Source organism: Stegostoma tigrinum, chromosome 29, assembly GCF_030684315.1.
Source record: "Stegostoma tigrinum isolate sSteTig4 chromosome 29, sSteTig4.hap1, whole genome shotgun sequence".
Lineage (NCBI taxonomy): Eukaryota > Metazoa > Chordata > Chondrichthyes > Orectolobiformes > Stegostomatidae > Stegostoma > Stegostoma tigrinum.
In genome coordinates, this window is record NC_081382.1 from 29,485,000 (window position 1) to 29,506,293 (window position 21,294).

Below are 21,294 nucleotides of genomic sequence, written 5' to 3' on the forward strand. Positions count from 1 at the left end.
CTCTCTGCCTCTCTTTCTGTCTATCCTTCCCACACAGACGTGCACACTCTCTCTCCTTCATTCTGTCTCTCTCTCTGTTTGTCTATCTTTCGAACACATGCAGTCTCCCTCCTCTGATTCTGCATTTCTGTGTCTATCTGTCTCATATGTGCACATTCTCTCTCACTGTTTCTCTTTCCATCTGTCTGTCTCACAGACACGTGCACACTTTCTGTCTACCCTCTCTCTCCTTTCACTCCCTCTCCATCCATTGCTTCCTGGACCTCCTAATGAGCTGGCTGTTGTGAGCTTGGTCCCTGGGACTGCTAATATGTCATTGCTGGGAGGCCATGTATTGGGAGTTCACCGACCATTCTAAATGAGACATTCATCAAGTCATCCATTGACCAATCATGCAAAAATTGTTGTTGGGGGGACTATTCCTGACCTGTTGCAGGGTCTGAATCTGCGTTTGATCTTAGCAACAGGGTCCTGAGTTCAAACAGAAAATCCTGACCTACATCAGCATAAATTAGGCATTTAGAACATATTGTGAGGTTCAGAACCAAAACATTCTTGTCCAGAGCTGAAAGAAATGCAGCACTCTTAATTTTATTTGTTCCTTGTTGATTGTAAAGTGGATGTGTATAAATGATTTGGAAGCGTGCGAGATTATTTGGAAATAGAACACCTTGTCAAAGTGTCTGTCTTCTCCACTGCTAAAAACCTCATTCATTGGCCAAGCAGTTGGTCCCCAGGCCTAATGTCTCCTCTTTCAGCCCAGTGCCAGTGTTGGTCTATTCTTTTGCAGCAGCCTAGGACGTTTTACTCCTCTAAAGGTACTATATCGATGCAAGCTGCCGTTGTAAGTATGACTCTTGAAATACTCCAAAACATAATTCATCTTAAACTACTTAAACTAATGCAAATGTACTTAAGCAAGGCATTAATTTATAAAATCTGATGTTTGCTTTATTTTTAAATATGCCAGCTCTGATTAATGTTAATGTTTCAGCTGATATTGTGCTTACTTGACAGAGCAGTTAACGATTCTGAACTGCTGAATAAGTATCGTCAAGATGTAATAACTGCAGGACATCAAGTGAACAGGACAAGTGAAGTGTTTTGAATTGAAGGCAAAAATTGACTGAAGCCTAGCTTCAATATTAATCAAGTATCTGTGCTCTGTTGTCATGAGTAGCCTAACAACTTGAAAGGTGCTTGTTTCAAATACATTTAGATAGAAAGGTTTTATTTCCAGTCTTCTGTCATCATTTATAGCTGTCCTCAATCACTGTCACCTGCAAAAAGGCCTCACTGTTTTGGAGACTAGGCTCAGCAATTTATTTCTGCTCCAGAAAGGACAACAACTGCCAAGCTGGCAATGTTGTGGGTTTGTCTTGTCTTGACAGTGCCATATTATCCATCCGATGCTTGCCTTGTAAGGGAATCAAGAGTTATGGAGGAAAGGCAGGAAAGTGGATTTAGGGAATATCAGACCCGTCATGATCTCGTTGGGTGGTCGAGCAGACTTGATGGGCTGAATGGCCAACTCCTGTTCCTACGTCTTATGGAAATGGATTTAGTAATCAGACTGTTGTCGATCTCGCAGAAATAAAATAATTGAATCTTTAGCACAGAAGTAATCGCTTGTGGAGAGGAGCAAACCACAGGTTAACAATAAAAGAGTCACCAGGAATCCAGTTGGGAATTCAGGAGGAACTTCTTTCCCCAAACAGTGGTGAGCATTTTGAACTTGCTAGCACAGAGAGTGGTTAAAGTGAATAATATAGATGTATTGAAGGAAAGGCTGCACTAACACATGGGGGGGAGAAGATAATACAGGGCTATGACTGTTGATATAGTAAAGAAAGAAGGGAGGAGGCTTGAGTGGAGCGTAAACCCTCTGGCATGGACTGGATGGGCTGAATGGGCTCTTTCCATGTTTGTGTATGAAAAATCCATTCCCTAAGACCCCTCCCTGGCCCTTCCCACAGATCCTGGCAAATAACACAACAACTGTTCGAACGTACACTTCAGTTTCAGGCACCTGACTCTTTCCCTTCAGATGGAATCACAGTGTAGCAATGTAAAAAACCTTTGTTTTTAAAAAAAAGGCTGAGGAAACATATTCTGCTGGGGTTTTGAGCAAAGTGTATTTACAACTGGTGAGAACACAGAGACCATCTTGTCGTCAGTGCATCTTCTGCAAGTCCATTATCTACAAGATAATTATAAAAGGCAATGAGTGTCTAAAATCGCCAGGCTTCGACACATGAGTGTATCACAGCTGGAAAAGAATGGACTCCTGCTCCACATCAGGCAGCCATTAACCTACTTTTGCGAGTTTCTCGATACATTTGTTTGGAACGTCTGTCAGAAATCTGGCCAACCTCAAAAAAATGTATTCTGATGAATTCCAGGGATTTTATTTTGGTTTGGGATGCGAGGGATGGGGGAGGGAAGCAGGGATTCTTCTGTGTTTGAATGTTTTGTTTCTGCTTCTATGTGATGACAATATTATGGGACAAGCTGTGAGGAATTTCTGAGGAGGCGGCTGTATTTATTTCACAGTTAAAGTGATGGCTGTATTAATCAATGTACTGTCTGCCTCTTTGGTCATCCGGCTCCATAACTCCTCATGTTCATAGACTCAAAGGGAGGAAGAAAATTGAGAGTGTCATTTTACTTTGTATTGTCCTTTCACACCTATTTGTCCCAGCACCACTAAGCTGTTGGTGGAATCACTTTTGGGCAGAAAAACATTCATCCTGTCTATTGTCACTTGCCACCATTGTAATAAATGCAGAGATTGAAGACAGCTGAGCTTTGTTACAATTTATAATTGCGATATAGATTTGTAACTGTTTTGTTGTCATCTTGACTCAGTTGGGGCTTCTCATCAGATCATGACATGTGAGCGTCACTGAGAAGTCCAAAAATTGCCATCCAGTTCCAGCATGTTCCCTCAGGGCCTCAGCTGCTGTCCCCTCTGCTCACTTCCCTTCCCTCCACTTCGCCACCGCTAACACTAAAGCAAACAACTCAACGCGTCAAGGCTATTCAGCCCCTCAAGCCTGACCTACATTCACACTTATGTGATTGTGGCCTCAACTCCATTTTGCCACCAGTCCCACCCACCCCACACCATAACCTTGGACACCTCTGTTAGTCAATAATTTATCTCCTCTCCCTTAAAAATATTCAATGATCTTGCTGCAGTCTGGGGAAAGAGATTTTTGTAGACTTTTGATAGGTTGAGAGTAAAACAAAAGTCTCCTAATCTCCATATTAAATGGAAAAATCTTTTTTTAAAAACAAGACTGCTATTTCTGATCTCTTCCACAAGGGTCAACATCCTTTCAGTGTTCAGCCTGAAGCTCCCCTGGTAGTTACTATGTTTCAATAAATTTATATGCTTCAACAAGATGGAAAAGCTTTCGGTCAACGCAGTCTGCTAACTTGGTGTTCCCTGGCCATTTACCACCTCCCCACATCTCTCTTTAAGGAAGCCTAGGATCACATTCTGTAGCCTCCCTGCTTGCTGTCCTGAAAAACACTTTGGGATTTTGTACACAATGTTTTGTTCTGAAAGTTAGATAATTGTTTACAATTTACATTTCTGTGGTGGTAATGATAAGATAAAGCAATGATTGGCCATAACAGAACATTTGGACTGAACCTCATGGTGTCTCATTATGAGCTAAGGACATTGGCATGATGCTGTGCAGGATATCAGCAGCGGTGTTTATCCAGTGGACAGAGTGCACTTAATTTTGAAATTACTGCATTACTTCCTTCTCTTTTTCTCTTCCTGTCTCCTCTTTGTCTAATTGGCATTTAGTTAATTTTCTGTGCGACTCTTGTTCCATTTCCCTTCACTCTTCATCAGTTTATATGTACGCATCCCTCTTTGAATAATGAGGCCAAGTTCAACAAGGAGATGGTGACACTTACTGATTAACAACTTAATTCATCATTAGAGGAGCTGTGATGTTTTGAATGATTAAAACAGTGAACCAAAGATTTATCTAGATTAGATAGATATCATATTCAGTGCCTGTTTTTTTTAAACTGAATTAACTGATGCTATCAGCAAAGTATGCAGATGTGTTACAGTCTGCATCAGTGTTCCTTTTCATTGAGAAGAAACATCCTGCTGTATGTTGCTAGTGTGTACCTAGGGTGAGGAGTAGACTAGGCTGGGCTGTGCAGAGTTCTGTAGTTGAATACACTGCTTGCTGCAACTTCTATCTGAAGAAAAGCTGCATGGCTAATGTGGCAGGAAGCTGACTGGACCTGCAGGAGCTGTGTCACAACATACATGTCCATACCCTTATAAGACATGGAGAGATTTGTCTTGGTCTTAAGCTGAGGGAACGTTTCCAAATAGTTTCAACCTCCAAATTGTCTTCATTACACCTTTTTTAACTTTAACCTATTTTTCTGAATCAACAGTTCAGAAATGTTATTATACGCCTCTGGAGCAAGTGGGACTTGAACCTAGGCCTCCCTGGTAGGGACACTACTGCTGTACCACGAGAGGCCCCCTCCTCATTACACCTTCTACATGTTACTAATTAAATGCAGTATCCATTGTTACACATGAGAGTTGAGGAGGAGAATTAATTGCTTTCCTATTTGAATGCTGTAAGATTTCAGTTTTCAGAATCATCGCAGTAAAGCTAATATGGCCAGAAACAAACCGAATAATTATTCTAAAAGTCTCTATCGTAGAATGTACTTAATACCAACGTAGATATCAGTTTTGGATTAAAATAAATTTGTACTGAATCACAAATTGACCCATCACACCTGCATGAGCTCTGTTGCCTAGTGCCAATCTCCTGCCTTTTCCCCACACACTGTTTCTATCCAGATAATCATTCAATGCCCTTTTGAATATCTGAGTTGAACATGAGTCCACCACAATTCCAAGCAGTGGAATTAACTTAGGTAAGCGTCAGTTGCCATGGTCGTACCAGACTTTAGGGCTGCTCTCTTATTAGAGAGACGCAACTGCTGGTGGTTTAACCTGCGAGTCACCATACCTCAAATGAGGAGAGTCATTTATGGTAACCTCAGCCAACAAATTGAACCCATGCTGTTGGTATCGCTCCTAATCGCAAACCAGTATCTGAGCTAACCGGTCCCCTACCCTAACTATTTGTTGCGTCAAAATGTGTTTTCTCACAATGCCCTTGTTTATTCCTTCATTCCACCAGGTTTCAGGCATTCATCAGATTATGTTAGATTATAATGATATTGAATGACAATTGTGTGTCTGCAGCACCAGCTATTAATAGAATAGAACAGAGAATAAAATTTCCTTTCGGCATCCAGTTCACATCAGCATTCAGAGTGAGTTGCTGTAGCTCTTGCTGGATGGTCAAGAGACAAGCTCCAACTTGTCCACAGTTTACATTGATCATCAGCTGACAGCAGTTCCCTGATGGCTGTGCAGGGGAAGGACAGTAGTGGGGGTGAAGGCCCATTCGCAACAGTTCTGTCCCTCATATCTACAAATAAGCAGCACATATTAGGGAAAGCAATCAGTATAAATATTTACTGAATTTGCCCTGTTGGTTAACTTTTGATTTGATTTATTATTGTCACGTGTGCCTAGGTATAGTGCAAAGTTTTGTTTTGCATGCAGTACAGGCAGATCATACCATACAATGATCATAGGGTGATTGAACAGAGTGAGGAATACATAGTTACAGCTGCAAAGAAGGTGCACACAAAGCAAGACTAACATAAGATTTGAAATTTGAGAGGTCTATTCAGAAATCTAACAACAGATGGGAAGAAGCTGTTCTTGAACCCGTTGGTACATGTGTTTAAGTTTTTGAGTCTTCTGCTTAGCGGAAGAGGTTGGAAAATAATTAAGTGGGGAGATAGGGGTTTTTGATGCTGGCTGCCTTTCTGAGGCAGTGGGAAGTGTAGATGAAGTCAGTGGATGGAAGGTTAGTTTGTGTGATGGACTGGGCTGTATTCACAACTGTTGCAGTCCCGGGCAGACCAGTTGCTTTGCAAAGCTGTGATGCATCCAGATAGAATGCTTTCTATGGTGCATCTGTAAAAGTTGATGATGTACTCCAAATGATAACTGTATTCAAACAGAATTCAAGTCCATACGCTTATCTGAGAGCTTTAGTTCAGTTAGCTACATTCCATAAAACTCTCACTCCATTATCAACTCTCCAAATATGTACAATCATTTCAAACCCAATTAACTCAATATTAGTATATCCATCATTTATTCCCCCATTCCCTTGGGTCTCAAACATTCCGTCAGATCATATTACTGTACAACAATTGACAATGGTGGTGTAATTATTGTACTATCTTCTAGAATTTTAAAGCAGGACAAGCTCATTTGTAATTTGTATACTAAATTAGTACCAAATTGAAGAGATGAAATACAATATGTCTACTTGGAATCATAGAATGCTAAAAGTACATTAGGGGATTTTTAATGCCATCTTGTCCATATCGATGCAGGACAAAAAACCCTCACTTGTCTTTTCCCATCAGCCTGGCAGTTTTTCCCTCTTCAGATAATTATCGTTTCTTTTCTGAATGTTTTGGCTGACTCTACAGCCATCATCATCTCAGGCACTTCATTCCAGATCCAGTGTCCCCTGGATCTCAAACTTAGAGCCGTTTCCCCAGTCACCGGCACACCACCAACCCCACCCCTGATCTCATCCCCTCTGGCAATTGCAATGATTTCTCACAAGCTACTCCTTCCAGCCTCCTTGTGTTTTGGAACAGCTCTATCAAGTCTCTTTTTAATTATTCCTTCCCTTGGGTGAATAGGTTGCAGATTCTCTATTTTTTCTACATTCCTCATCCCTGGATTCATATTCACACATCATCCCTGCACAGTGAGTAGTGCCTTCAGCCATCTGTTAGTGTGGCGCTGGAATCAGCGAGGCTGGAGTCAATTAGTCAGTGCTTGTGTCTCGTTTGGTATGAATCATGTAGCTGCAGGGATGAGGTTTTTGAGCATCACATTCATTAGTCCCTCAGTATCCAACCAAAGCATCTGGAGGATTTTAAATCCAATTAATAAAAATATTCTTGAAAGGTAGTCTCAGCAATGTGACCATGAAGCTGTCATCAAGTGTCATATGAATCCATCTGGTTCACTAATGCTCTTCAAAGAAGGAAATCTAGCATTCTGACCTGCGTGAGAACTCAGACCTACGGCAATATTTATGACTCTATCTTAGCTGCCTATTAAAATGGCCAAGTGAGAAATTCAGTTCAACAGCAATTAGGAATGGACAATAAAAACTGGTCTTGTGAACAATGTCCTTGCTTCAAAAGAATAGCTTCTTTGAAAACAAGAACTCTCTGGATGTACACCTCCTGACTTGAGTGATATCTGATAGTTTCAAGTCGAACAGCTGCCAGTGTGGATGGTTTAAAACTCACCAGGAAATAAACTGGGAACCCAGTGTGAGTGGGCAGCAGATGTCTCAGCTGGCAGTGTGAAAATAGCTGTCCAGTATCAACGATTTCCAACATAGTCACCATGAACACCAGCGTTTTGATCCTTCATTTTGAACCAGGAGTGTGGTGTCTCTGCAAGAAGTTATATATTGCAGGTAGAAATTAAACTTGATGCTTGAAAGTAGCAATGCGCCTGTTCCACTGATGTTGCTGTTTCCCACCATTAATGATGAAGTGATTTTCGAAAATGATTGCTGATGAGGGTTTGGATTCACAGCGCTACTTGTGGTACAGGACGTCACTCCTGTGTTTTTTACATATTAGTCCTCACAAGATATACCACAGATAGCCCATTTCTCCTTGGGTCAAAAAGCTGAAGTTTCTTTCCAATGTTACCTATTTTCAAGGCTATGATAATCACAGACTGACACGCACACAGTCAAATACTGATGTTGCTGCACATCACACGAACACAACTGACTGAGAGAGTGACTGAAGGTGACTTGGATAACTCTATACCAGAAATCACCAGGTCGTGAAATCATGGAACTGTCTTAAAGATATCACTCCTGACTGGTCTCTAATCTGTGCCATATTACAACAGTTGATACAGTGGCAGCCAAAATAGACCTTGTCTCCACCACTTTGCAAAGATTCTACATAGGCAACAGCAATGTTTGTTAGGCTAAAGTCCTGTCTGGTGCACACAGAAACCCACTGTCTTTTAAAAACCACAGGCATTCCATTTTTTAAAGGAAAGAACCCATGGTAATGTTTCCATCTGCTCCTTGCTGTGGTTGCTGAAGATACTATAGATGTAGGATGGGGTGAATTCTACTTTCACTGACTAAAGACATAACAAGTTGATACTGCAAGCAGTGTATCCCATACAGGATTGGACAGTGAATCTTTGACCTACTTCCTGCTTAGCAGCAGACATATTGACAATTAAATACAATACAGACTAAATTTATAAAAGAAATAGTTAATAAAATCTCAAAATCCAATGTTTCCTTACCATTTTGTGAGTCTTATCCAAAAAGAGTTTTTTAAAATGCTGTTCCTTTGTGAGATATGGGCGTCCCTGCCTAAGGTTAGGTTAGGTTCCCTACAGTGTGGAAACAGGCCCTTCAGCCCAACAAGTCCACACTGCCCGTTGCAGCATCCCATCCAGAACCATCCCCCTATAACCTGCACACCCGTGAACAGTGTGGGCAATTTAACATTGCCAATCCACCTAGCTCACACATCTTTGGACTGTGGGAGGAAACCGGAGCACCCGGAGGAAACCCGTGCAGACATGGGGAGAATGTGCAAACTCCACACAGACGGTTACCCGAGGCTGGAATCGAACCCGGGTCCCTAGCACTGTGAGGCTGCAGTGCTAACCACTGAGCCACCATGCCGCCCACAAAGCTGACATCTATTGTCTGTCTCTAGCTGACAAGGCCTCGCATGAACTTGAGGATGTACGTATGGTGTCTATTTTTTCTGCTGATGACCTGTTTTGCTTTGAGGGCCAAAAGGTGGCATCTGGTCCCTGACCTTCACATTCGATGCACCTATTTCCTGTTTCAGGAGAGCATCCTGAACACTGGGATCAGAGCTGTCCAGAAACCTATCTTCTCATTCAAAAGATGGTATCTAGCTTCTCCTCCTTTGTGTTATCAACCAGTATGTTGACTTAGCAAAGATGTTTGCCAAATTTTGTAAAAAAAAATTACATTTATATAGCACCTTTCAAGACTTCAGGAGCTGGCAAAGCAATTGGCAGGTGATCACAGACAATTCAGTTGTCATCGCTATTTAAAGAAACTGCCAATTTGCAGACAGCAAATTCCACAAATACCACAATAACCAGCATTTTGCTGATTAAACTTTTTGTGTTGTTAATTGAGGGATAAATATTGGCAAGGACTCTGAGGACAATTCCACCAATGTTCAAAATTATGCAATGGGATCTGTTATGTTCTCCTGAGAGAACAGGCAGCTTAACTTCTCTCCAAGGAAACGTGTCTCTGATTGTATAGTGCCATAGGGCTGCGTCAGAGTCAGTTCAGTTCTTTTGCCCCCAGGTCTCTGAATAGGCGTTGAACCCACCAACGTCCTGCTGCTGAGGTTGCTACCAACAGAACTGCAGATCCAGTTTGTGATCCTGTTCTCTGTAGGTTCTCACTGTGTGACCATTTCTTCATTGCAACAAAGAGGTGAATCTCAAATTCCTCTGTTCTGTCAGCTAATTTTATCATAAACTTAAGCAGGACATGCTGGAAATGTGCAGTAATTCTGTCAGTAAGCTCCACTTACCTGCTCACTCACCATAACCCTTATGGTATTGAAGAATCCAACAGATATTTATTGAAATGAACTATTATATACAAACATTACATTCCTCAAGTATGTAGTGTCTGGACTAACAGTAAACTAAAGTTTTACAACAGAAGAGCATGTTTCTAGTAGAGTACCATGCTTCAAGTGATCTGAGGTAATGTAGATTCAGAGACTTATGCAAACACGTAGTGATGACATTAGTTTGTCTCTTCAAGGCATATCAATCAGGAGATACAGCACAGCAGTGAGTGGCTGTAAAAGAAAAGGTGCGTTCATATACTTGGTATGATCGTGCTTCGAGCCAGCTAGGTATTTGGACGATTTCAGATTTGCTGTGCTGTTGGTGTTTCATATCATTTGTCCCAATCCTGGTCCAAGTCAGTCAATCTTGCTAAAAACACTAATTGCCAGAGAGAGAATTTCAATCAAAGTCAAAACTAGCAACATGGCAGTAGATATAGAAAATGTGAGCTATGGCAAACCATGAAAAAGAGAAAATTAGTAATGGTGAAGAAGTTGAAATATTTAGCTTTAATAAAGAAATACTGGAATGCAATCTTTGAATTACAGTATTGTTTATAATTTAATTTTTGTTTATATATTCCAAAGCCTGTTAAAATGTCTCAGTTTGAATCCTCTCAAGCTGTTTGATTTACAAAATGGAGAAGAAAGAGTTCCTTGGAATGCAGTTTATGTATTACATACAATCTTTGCCTTAGCAGCAAATTATTTGGCCTCTGCTGATGTTTATGCTCCTCTATGCTTTCCCAAATTTACACACAACTAGACTTGCAACAAAAGTATGCTCAGATCTGGAGTAGGCCTTTCTATGAGCCAAGAGGACACAATTCTGATCTCCCATTGGCTTCACTTTTTAAAGAGAATGGAGTATTCAATTAGGGAGGCCTTGATAAAACTATAGAGGGCGTGAATTAGACCACATCTGGAATGCAGTGAACAGTTTGGGCTCCCTCACCCAAGGAAAGATACACTGTCATTGGAAGCATTCCAGAGACAGTTTATTAGGTTCATCCCAGAAATAGAGGGATTTTCTCGTAAGGATTGGTTGAATAGCTTGGGCTTGTACTCTTTGGATTTTAGAAGATTAAGAGGAAACACACAAGATTCGTTGGGGGCTTGACGGGATAGATGCAGAGATTGTTTCCCCTTGTGGGAGAATCTAGGAGCAGGGAGGTATAACCTGAGAATAAGAGCTGCTCAATTAGGACAGAGACAGGGAAGAATTTCTTCTGAGGGTAATGAATTTGTAGAAATCTTTACTGCAGAGGGCTACTGAGCCTGTATTATTTGCTATATTCAAGGCATCAAAGGTTATAAGGCCGGAAAGCAGGGTTGAGGATTTCAGATCAGCTATGGTCTCACTGAACGGCAGAGCAGATTCAATGGGCCGAATGACCTACTTCTCCAACATTTTATGTTCGTATGGTCTAATGATATCCAAAAGGTAAAGCACCATAGGAACCTAGACATGGGTCTGGGCTGAGATCCTCCGTAGATCGGAAGGTCTGCCTGAGTTCTCAGTTAAATCACAAATTCTTCAGTACTTTCAGAAACTTATACAGCCCAGTGCTGTTCAGCAGATACTCGAAGGCCTGTACGTCTGGTATCTGTGTGTCTGTTTGTTGCTCTGTCCTCCTTCATCTCTGCCAAGGGCTTGGGGCTGGTGGGAAGCAATGAAGGAGTTGGGCTGCTGAACCACACCAGTGAGATCTGCCTTAATATACATGTGCAACAAAAACAGAAATTGCTGGAGAAGATCAGCAGGTCTGGTGGCATCTTTGGGGAGAAAGGCAGAGTTAATGTGACCAGTTAATGAGTCCAGTGACCCTTCATCAGAACTGAAGTATTCAGGGAGATTCTAGTCCAAACCTGAGGGGGTTGGTAACCTTATTCCTCGGCTATCCATTGAGCTTGATTTTCAAAAGTGAAAACAGTGTCGGGCTCAGCTCCGATGCCCCTCATAGTCAGTTAAGCTGCTGTCAAGCTTGCGAACTCACCCCAACACGCACTCTCACCAGTTCGCAGCATGAAACGTGCAATTATAAACTGGGAGTGCCAACTGTCTTATTGTCACAGCCCAACACAAGCCATAGCCTTTAGGAGAGAGGGGAAAAAAATAAATGCAGTAGATGTTCCAAGCTGTCACATGTACAGTTGCAATAAACTTTCCAAAACCATTATGTGTACATTTACAGTAGATGTTCCAAGCTGTTGTATGTACAGTTGCACAGATGGAATCTGTGACTATTCACCTAGGGTGGCACAGTGGCTCAGTGGTTAGCACTGCAGCCTCACAGCACCAGGAGCCCAGGTTCGATTCCAGCCTCGGGCGACTGTCTGTGTGGAGTTTGCACATTCTCCCCGTGTCTGCGTGGGTTTCCTCCGGGTGCTCCGGTTTCCTCCCACAGTCCAAAGATGTGCAGGCTAGTGAACCAGCCACACTAAATTGCCCATAGTGTTCAGGGGTGTGTGGGTTATAGGGGGATGGGACTGGAGAATGGAGTATTCAATGGATTCTCCAAGGGGCGGCGTGGACTTGTTGGGCCAAAGGGCCTGTTTCCACACTGTAGGGAATCTAATCTAATCTAATCCAAGAGAAGATTAAAAGGAGATTTGATGGAGGTATTCAAAATCAAGAGGGGTCTGGACAGAGAGGCAGGGGAGAAACTATTCCCATTGGCAGAAAGGTTGAGAACCAGAGGACGCTGATTTAAGGTGATTAGGTAAAGGAATAATGCTGACTCAAGGAAGATTTTTAGAATCTGGAATGCCCTGCAAAGAAAGTAGTCAAGGCAAACTCAATTACAGCTTTCACAGAGAATTGCATAGATATCTGAAAAGGGAAAAATTGCAGGACTGCATGGGGAGTGGAACTAGATGAACTTATCTTGCAGAGAGCTGGCACACACAGAGTTAGCTTCATGGCTTCCTGTACTGTAACCGTATGGTTCTATAAGTTGGGCTTGCAAAATAATGATTTGTTCATACACGCAAAGGTCACAGGAGAAAAAAAATCATTACTTAAATAGTTTGACATTTAAACAGTGACATTGCTGTGCCAAGTGGTTAACTGAACAGAAGTTGGAATATTTTTCACATCTCTAGAAAGGGCAGTAGGTTCCCCATATTTCTCTTAGAGGTAACTTTCTATTATATAGAGTTTAGTAGGTTGTCTTTCGAAGGAGTTCAGGAGGTTCTGTGAAAGTGTGATCCCCGGGCTGGGAGTCGAGTGAAACCTCCGGAGTGCAGAGTTCAAAGGCTGTCTCACTGAGGGGAGGAACACTTAGAGCAGTGTGAAAATGAGAACCCTCTCTTTTTTTCTCAGAAGCATCCTTTTTGTGCTGTGTAGTGCTCTCGTTTAGATAGCACGTTTGTGATTACTAATGGGTTTGAAAAGGAGTTATTCAACCAAAAATAAATCTGTCACCCACTGGTATCATCTATCTATCATCATCTTCTGAATCATTTCTGTAGTTCTCATAGGATTACCCAAGTTCCTACTGGGACAATTGAGATCAGATGTGTGTTTTATGCTTGATGTCACAAAGACAAACAATTGTCTTTACAATCATTTATACTTGAGAGAGAAAAAGTGTACTTCCAGCTTGCTCATTAGAGGAATATGAACATGTTCTGTTTTCCTTTCTGTGATCAATGAGTCTACACAGATTTAACTGAAGCCTTGTGTGTTTTTTTTCTCTCTCTTTTGCTTGATGCATAGATTATCTTTGAAGATAGAACCAGGGAACAGTTCTCCCCGTCTGGTCTCCTCCAAAGAGGACCTAGCAGGTAAGGAAAAGGATTTCAGAAATTAATCCCTTCAGATTTCTCTGGCTGTAAGAACTGAAGCCACTGCCTATGAATTTCTGCTTTGTACTTCACACACAAAGTAACAGTAAATGCAGCCAGGATTACTTCAGCAACACACCCTTGCTTGCCTTAGTGGCTGAAATTGTTGCTTTGCCCCAAGTCAGGTTTGCAACAAATGTTCTGGATGTGAGTTTGCTCGCTGAGCTGAAAGGTTCGTTTTCAGACGTTTTGTCACCTTTTTTTTTTATTTGAAAAAATATACTTTATTCATGGAATGTACAAAAAATAAAACATTCATACACCTACCCAGTCATGCAAGCCACTCCGGGTTACCCGGGAGTACGTACACCAACTAAAGGAAAAAAACAAAACAGAGGAAAAAAAACAAAGCAAAGAAACCGCCCCGGCAGTCGTCACGCCGCACAGTCCCAGTTGGCCCCCTGACCAGTTGGGGAAGGCACCAGCTGGGCCCAGTTACCAAATAGGATTCTTTTCCCTTTTCTGGACGAGGGGGCTCATACAGTGGTCTTTCCCCACCGCGCCTTGGCGGCGGCTGCCCCAAGCATTAGCGCGTCCCTCAGCACGTAGCCCTGGACCTTGGAGTGCGCCAGTCTGCAACACTCGGTCGGGGTCAGTTCTTTCAGCTGGCAGACCAGCAAGTTGCGGGCAGACCAAAGAGCGTCTTTCACCCCATTGATGGTCCTCCAGGCGCAGTTGATGTTGGTCTCGGTGTGCGTCCCCGGAAACAGCCCGTAGAGCACGGAGTCCCGCGTCACGGAGCTGCTCGGGACGAACCTCGACAAATACCACTGCATCCCCCTCCAGACCTCCTGCGCATAGGCACACTCCAGAAGGAGGTGATCGACAGTCTCGTCGCCCCCGCAGCCACCTCGAGGGCAGCGTGCGGTGGTGCAGAGATTCCGGGCATGCATAAAGGATCTCACTGGCAGAGCCCCTCTCACCGCCAGCCAAGCAATGTCCTTGTGCTTGTTTGAGAGTTCTGGCGATGAGGCATTCTGCCAAACGACTTTGGCAGTCTGCGTGGGGAACCACACGACGGGATCCACCCTCTCCTTTTCCCGAGGGTCCCGAGGATACTACGTGCTGACCACTGCCTGACGGCCTTGTGGTCAAAGGTGTTTCCTTTCAAAAATTTCTCCACGAAGGACAGGTGGTACGGAACGGTCCAACTACTCGGAGCGTTCCGCGGCAACGAGGCCAGGCCCATCCTTCGCAACACCGGGGACAGGTAGAACCTCAGTAAGTAGTGACACTTGGTGTTTGCATACTGAGGATCTACGCACAGCTTGATGCAGCCACACACAAAGGTAGCCATCAGGGTGAAGGTGGCGTTCGGTACGCCATTTCGCCCATTTCCCAGGTCTTTGTACATGGTGTCTCTGCGGACCCGGTCCATCCTCGACCCCCAAATGAAGTGGAAGATGGCCCGGGTGACCGCAGCGGCGCAGGTCCAGGTAATAGGCCAGGCCTGCGCCACGTACAACAGTACCGAAAGCCCCTCGCACCTGACAACCAGGTTCTTACCCGCGATCGAGGGGGACCGGAGCGTCCACCTGCCCAGCTTCTGCTTCAATTTGGCGATACGCTCCTCCCAAGTCTTAGTGCATGCCCCAGCTCCACCAAACCAAACACCCAGCACCTTCAGGTAGTCTGTCCTGACGGTGAAGGGGATGAAGGAGCAGTCATCCCAGTTCCCGAAGAACATGACCTCGCTCTTACCCCTATTGACTTTGGCACCCGAGGCCAGTTCAAACTGGCCGCAGATGTCCAATAGTCTACTCACCGACCGACGATCAGTGCAGAAGACGGCGACATCGTCCATGTACAGGGAGGTCTTGACCTGAAGGCCTCCGCTGCCTGGGATAGTCACGCCCTTCAGGCTCACGTCCTTCCTGATGGAGGCAGCGAAGGGCTCCACACAGCACACGAACAAGGCAGGAGAGAGCGGGCAGCCCTGCCTGACTCCAGATCTGACGGGAAAACTGTCTGATTCCCACCCGTTGATCGAGACTGCGCTAACGATGTTGGCGTAGAGCAGCCGGATCCAATTGCGGATGCCCTCCCCGAACCCCAATTTGGAGAGGACGACCCTCATGTAAGCATGAGAGACCCTGTCGAAGGCCTTCTCCTGGTCCAGGCTGACGAGGCAGGTGTCCACCCGCCTGTCCTGTACGTAGGCGATCGTATCCCTGATGAGCGCGAGGCTCTCAGTGATCTTCCTGCCCGGCACAGCACAAGTTTGGTCAGGGTGAATCACTGACTCCAGGACAGACCTGACACGGTTGGCAATGACCTTGGCCAGGATTTTGTAGTCCACGTTCAAAAGTGAAATGGGACGCCAATTCTTAATTTCTTCCCTCTCCCCCTTCCTCTTGTAAATGAGGGTGATGATGCCCTTCCTCATGGACTTGCACATTTCCCCTGCCCGAAGCGCACTATCGTACACCTCCAGCAGGTCCTGGCCAACCAGGCCCCACAGAGCGGAATACAGCTCGACCGGTAAGCCGTCGCTTCCGGGAGCCCTATTCCTCTGCAAGGACTTGAGGGCTCTGGCCAGCTCGTCCAGGGATATCGGCCGGTCCAGCCACTCCCTCGTGCCGTCATCTAAGACCTCCGTGATAGACGACAGGAACGACTTGGAGGCCGTGCTGTCCGTGGGCTTCGTGTCGTACAGTCCGGCATAGAAGGATCTGCTGATCCTCAAAATGTCGGGCCGAGACGACGTCACCAAGCCGTCGTCCTCCTTCAGCCGGCTAAGCACAGAGCTCTCTTTGTGCACCTTCTGAAAGGTCTCGTCCTGCTCCACGGAGCGGACCCTGGACCGGAAGATTTTCCTGGAGGCCTGCGCAGCGAAGAGCGAGGCTTGCTGGCCCCTCACCTCGCGGAGGTCCTCCGTGACATCGACCCCCATCAACTGCAGAAGGAGCAGGTTCTGCACCCTTTTCTGGAGTTGCGACAGCTTTCCCCGCCACTCTCTTGCCTTCTGAACACCCTTGAGGACAAAGAACCTCTTGATGTTCTCCTTCTCCGTCTCCCACCAGTCGCCTGGAGACTCAAAGAGGGGTTTCACGGTTCTCCAACCGGCGTACTCCCTCTTAAGCTCCTCGACGTTCTCTGGGGTCAACAGAGTCGTGTTGAGCTTCCACGTCCCCTTGCCGGCCAGCTGGTCGACCTGTAAGTGACAGTCGGCCAACAGGAGGCAGTGGTCAGAGAAGAACACCGGCTCGACACCGGTGGACCTGACCGAGAACGTCCGTGACACAAACAGGAAGTCTATCCTTGAGCGGATAGACCCGTCTGGCCGCGACCAGGTGTACCTCTGCTGCGCTCCGTCTGCAGGGGTGCTGAAGACGTCGAGCAGCTTGGCATCCTTCACCGTGCCCATCAGGAATCTGGACGTGACGTCCAGTTGAATCCCCCCACCCGCTGTCCCCACGCCGGATCTTCCATCTGCATCGATGATGCAGTTGAAGTCTCCGCCTAGGATGACTGGCCTGGACGTAGCCAGCAGGGGTGGAAGCCGCTACAGGACGGCCAACCGCTCACTCCGTACCGCTGGGGCGTACACGTTGATCAGCCTCAGGGGAGCATTCCTGTAGGTGATGTCAGCCACTAGGAGGCGCCCCCCCACCACCTCCTGAACTTGAGAGATAGTGAAGTTGCGCCCCCGCAGCAGAATAGCCAGGCCCGAGGAGCGACAGTCGTTACCCCCCGACCAGATCGAAGGCCCACAGGTCCAGGCGCCGGACCATTTCCCGTACCTGCCGGGGTGCGGTATCCCGCACTCCTGCGGAAACAGGAGGTCCGCCTTGATGGTGGTCAGGTAGGCTAACGTGGACACACATCTCGCGGTTGACTTGACGCTGCGCACATTAATGCTTGCAACTCGTACCCCCATTGTGGGCAGTGACCGCAGTACCCTCCCCAAGTCCAAGGTCCAGCCCCTCCATCTGTCCCTTCATGCCCATTGCCCGGGCTAACTGCTGGACGCTCTCCGGGCTCAGGAAACCATCCGTGCTGCCTTCCGGGTGGCATCCCCCCGTCAGGGGTGCGGAGGTAGGAGGGTCTGGCTCCGGGTCAGGCTGGGGACGCGCTGTTTCCTCCTTCCCGCCTGGAAGTTCCGGGGGGCCCTCCAGTGCTCCAGCGGCACTTGACTGGGTGTCGGAGTGAGCCTCAGGACGCCTCCCATCACCTGGAAGCGGGGTGCTGCTTTCCTTCCCCCTCGAGACCTTTAACTTCTGCTTCGGGTGGGCCCTCTCCAAATCCTCCTCGTCAGAGGAGCTCTTATAGCCCCCCTGTAGCTGCCTCTTCCTGCCTGATTGTTGCGGTTCCTGGGCCTGTCGACGCACCTTCCTCCTCGCTTTCCGGACTGTTGTCCACTCCCCTGGGTCGCCTGTCGCCGCCTCCATTGGCTCCGGGTTTTCGGGGGGGATCGGAGGCTGCAGGGGTGCTTTGCTGGCCTCGGGCCCATCCTGCACGGCCTGGCCCTCCTGCACATTAGTGGGGTCCTTGCTGGGCCCTGGTGCCTTCCTCCTCCGGGGGGGCTGGCCCCGCATTTCCCCTGCCGGCGACCTGGGCGTAGGTGGCACCCCGCTGCGGGCATGCCCTATAGAAGTGGCCCGCTTCCCCGCAAAGGTTGCAGCTTCTCTCTCGTGGGCAATCCTTTGCAAGGTGTCCCTCCTCCCTGCAGATGGTGGCTTTGCAGTCGGCCGCCATGTGACCTGACCTACCACAGGCATGGCAGACTTTAGGTTGCCCTGCATAGGTCAGGTAGCCCCTGCTACCGCCGATCGCGAAGCTGGACGGTGGGTGTGCGACATTCCCGTCTGCGCCCGTCCTCAGCGTCACCTTGACCTGCCTCTTACTCGTCCAGATGCCAAAGGGGTCCACGATGTCAGTTAGGTCCCCTTCCACCTTCACATACCTTCCGAGGAAGGTCAGGACATCAACTGCTGGCACATGTGGGTTGTACATGTGTACAGTCACCATACGGCTCCTCTGTGCTGGCATCACAAACAGTGGGACAGCGGTCAATACAGAGAGGGGGCCCTCACCTCCTTTCTCCTTGAAAACCTCCAGGAAGCGCTCGCAAAGCTTGGCACTCCTGAAGGTCACGTCGTAAAAACCTCCTCCGGGGAAATCCTGCAGGCAGTAAATGTCCGCAGCAGCGAACCCACAACAGTCCAACAGGACCCTCTTCACGAAGAAGGTGCGGTCCACAGGTGCACCTTCATCCACCTTCTTTACAGAAACACGGATGGTGTTCCGGACCCCCTGACCTGGGGCACGAGCACTTGCCACAGCCATCGTTGCAGGTTGGCTGCTCCCCTGAACCAGCGTTAGGCCGAAGCCAGCATTAAGATCCACTGGTCGCAAGGGTGCACAGCCAACCCGACGTCCTCCTTTCACCTCCAAGATAGCACTCTCGTCCTCTCGGTCCACAAGAGAGTGGGTCTTTATTGTGTTCGAGGTGTAAGCTAGTTCACTGAGCTTGCCGGTTTGTTCCCAGATGTTTCGTCACCATTCCAGATAACATCATCAGTGAGCCTCCGACGAAGCGCTGGTGTTATGTCCCGCTTTCTATTTATCTGGTTAGGTTTCCTTGGGTTGGTGATGTCATTTCCTGCGTTGGTGATGTCATTTCCTGTTCTTTTTCTCAGGGGATGGTAGATTGGCTCCAAATCAATGTGTTTGTTGATGGAGTTCCGGTTGGAATGCCATGCTTCTAGGAATTCTCGTGCGTCTCTATGTTTGGCTTGTCCTAGGATGGATGTGTTGTCCCAATCAAAATGGTATCCTTCGTCATCTGTATGTAAGGATACGAGTGATAGTGGGTCATGTCGTTTTGTGGCTAGTTGATGTTCATGTATCCTGGTGGCTAGCTTTCTGCCAGTTTGTCCAATGTAGTGTTTGTCACAGTTCTTGCAAGGTATTTTGTAGATGACGTTCGTTTTATTTGTTGTCTGTATAGGGTCTTTTAAGTTCATTAGCTGCTGTTTTAGTGTGTTGGTGGGTTTGTGGGCTACCCTGATGCCAAGAGGTCCGAGTAGTCTGGCAGTCGTTTCGGAAATGTCTTTGATGTAGGGGAGAGTGGTTATGGTTTCTGAGCCCGTTTTGTCTGTTTGTTTGGGTTTGTTGCTGAGGAATCGGCGGACTGTGTTCATAGGGTACCCATTCTTTTTGAATACGCTGTATAGGTGATTTACTTCTGCTCTTCGTAGTTCCTCTGTGCTGCAGTGTGTGGTGGCTCGTTGGAATAATGTTCTAGTGCAGCTTCGTTTGTGGGTGTTGGGATGGTTGCTCCTGTACATACAGATAAGGAAGGACACCACTTTGATTGGGACAACACATCCATCTTAGGACAAGCCAAACAGAGACATGCACGAGAATTCCTAGAAGCATGGCATTCCAACCGGAACTCCATCAACAAACACATTGATTTGGAGCCAATCTACCATCCCCTGAGAAAAAGAACAGGAAATGACATCACCAATGCAGGAAATGACATCACCAACCCAAGGAAACCTAACCAGATGAATAGAAAGCGGGACATAACACCAGCGCTTCGTTGGAAACTCACTGATGATGTTACCTAGAATGGTGACGAAACGTCTGAAAACGAACCTTTCAGCTCAGCGAGCAAACTCACATCCAGAACCTCAACCTGAGCTACAAAAATCTTCTCAAAACTCGCTTGCAACAAATGTGTTATATGATTAAAAATGGGATCAAGGAGCAGTGTGATAAGTAGGCGTAGAATTCCTCAGAGATAGTAGGAACTGCAGATGCTGAAGAATCTGAGATAACAAGGTGTAGAGCTGGGTGAACTCAGCAAGCCAAACAACATCAGAGGAGCAGGAAAGCGGACGTTTCGGGTCTGGTCCCATTCCTCATAGCTGATTTGCAAATGTATTCATGCTGTTTGAGACAAACAACAAAAGGTCAATTGTTTGCTGCAGAGTAAGTTTCTAGTGTGTAAAATACAATGTTCAAATACAAGCATTTGTTATATTCACAGAAGGATTAAGAACTTAATGAAAAGGAATCAGAAGTGATTTTGTGTACAAGGCTTTTTTATTCTCCTATGCTCGGAATGGCCCTGTGATTTTCCCATAACCAACTGCAAGATAATTCCTTAATTATGCCTTCTTGGAAGTCTTGGAGTGTAATTTTTACAGTAATGACATCAATCAAAGTAATTTTCTCATTGGATTTAAGTACTGTTAGCATTGCTATAAGTTTTGAGACTGATGTGTGTGCATAGTCTAAATGTAATGGATGGTTTGCAGTAAGTAATAAAAATATAGGTTAATGGAGGAGGCCTGTAGGGATTCAAGTAGCACTTGAGCTTGCTTACATTATATAGTGTCACTTAAAGTTGGTTAAATACACCTTTTATTGCACCCATTTAACAATTTCTGGTCAGGCTTGAGTCAGTTCCTAGTTGGGGCAATTGCTGTTGATTTCCTTCACTTCCAACTGAGTTGCATGGCAAGTCAAGGACAAAGGCTATCTGTTAACTGATGGAGGTACCTCTCAGTGGAAGTAAATAATTAAATATTTGAATGGGAACAGGTGCTGAAGGAAGACGTCACTGTCAATAAGAGACATTGTTACTGCTGTGCATTTATTTCCTGTCACTGAGACTTCAAGGCTTCTGTTTATTCCAGG

The 21,294-nt window shown here is 46.0% G+C and overlaps 1 protein-coding gene across 9 annotated transcripts in view; it reads left to right on the forward strand.

Moving 5' to 3' along the window:
• Window positions 1–21,294, forward strand: part of LOC125465342 (ras-specific guanine nucleotide-releasing factor RalGPS1-like) — a 713,999-nt gene that overhangs the window by 575,952 nt on the left and 116,753 nt on the right. For all 9 annotated transcript variants that reach the window (XM_059638202.1, XM_048558694.2, XM_048558692.2 and 6 more), the window contains one exon: window positions 13,514–13,581. In XM_059638202.1, coding sequence (XP_059494185.1) covers window positions 13,514–13,581 — 68 coding nt within the window. The remainder of the gene's footprint in view (window positions 1–13,513; window positions 13,582–21,294) is intronic.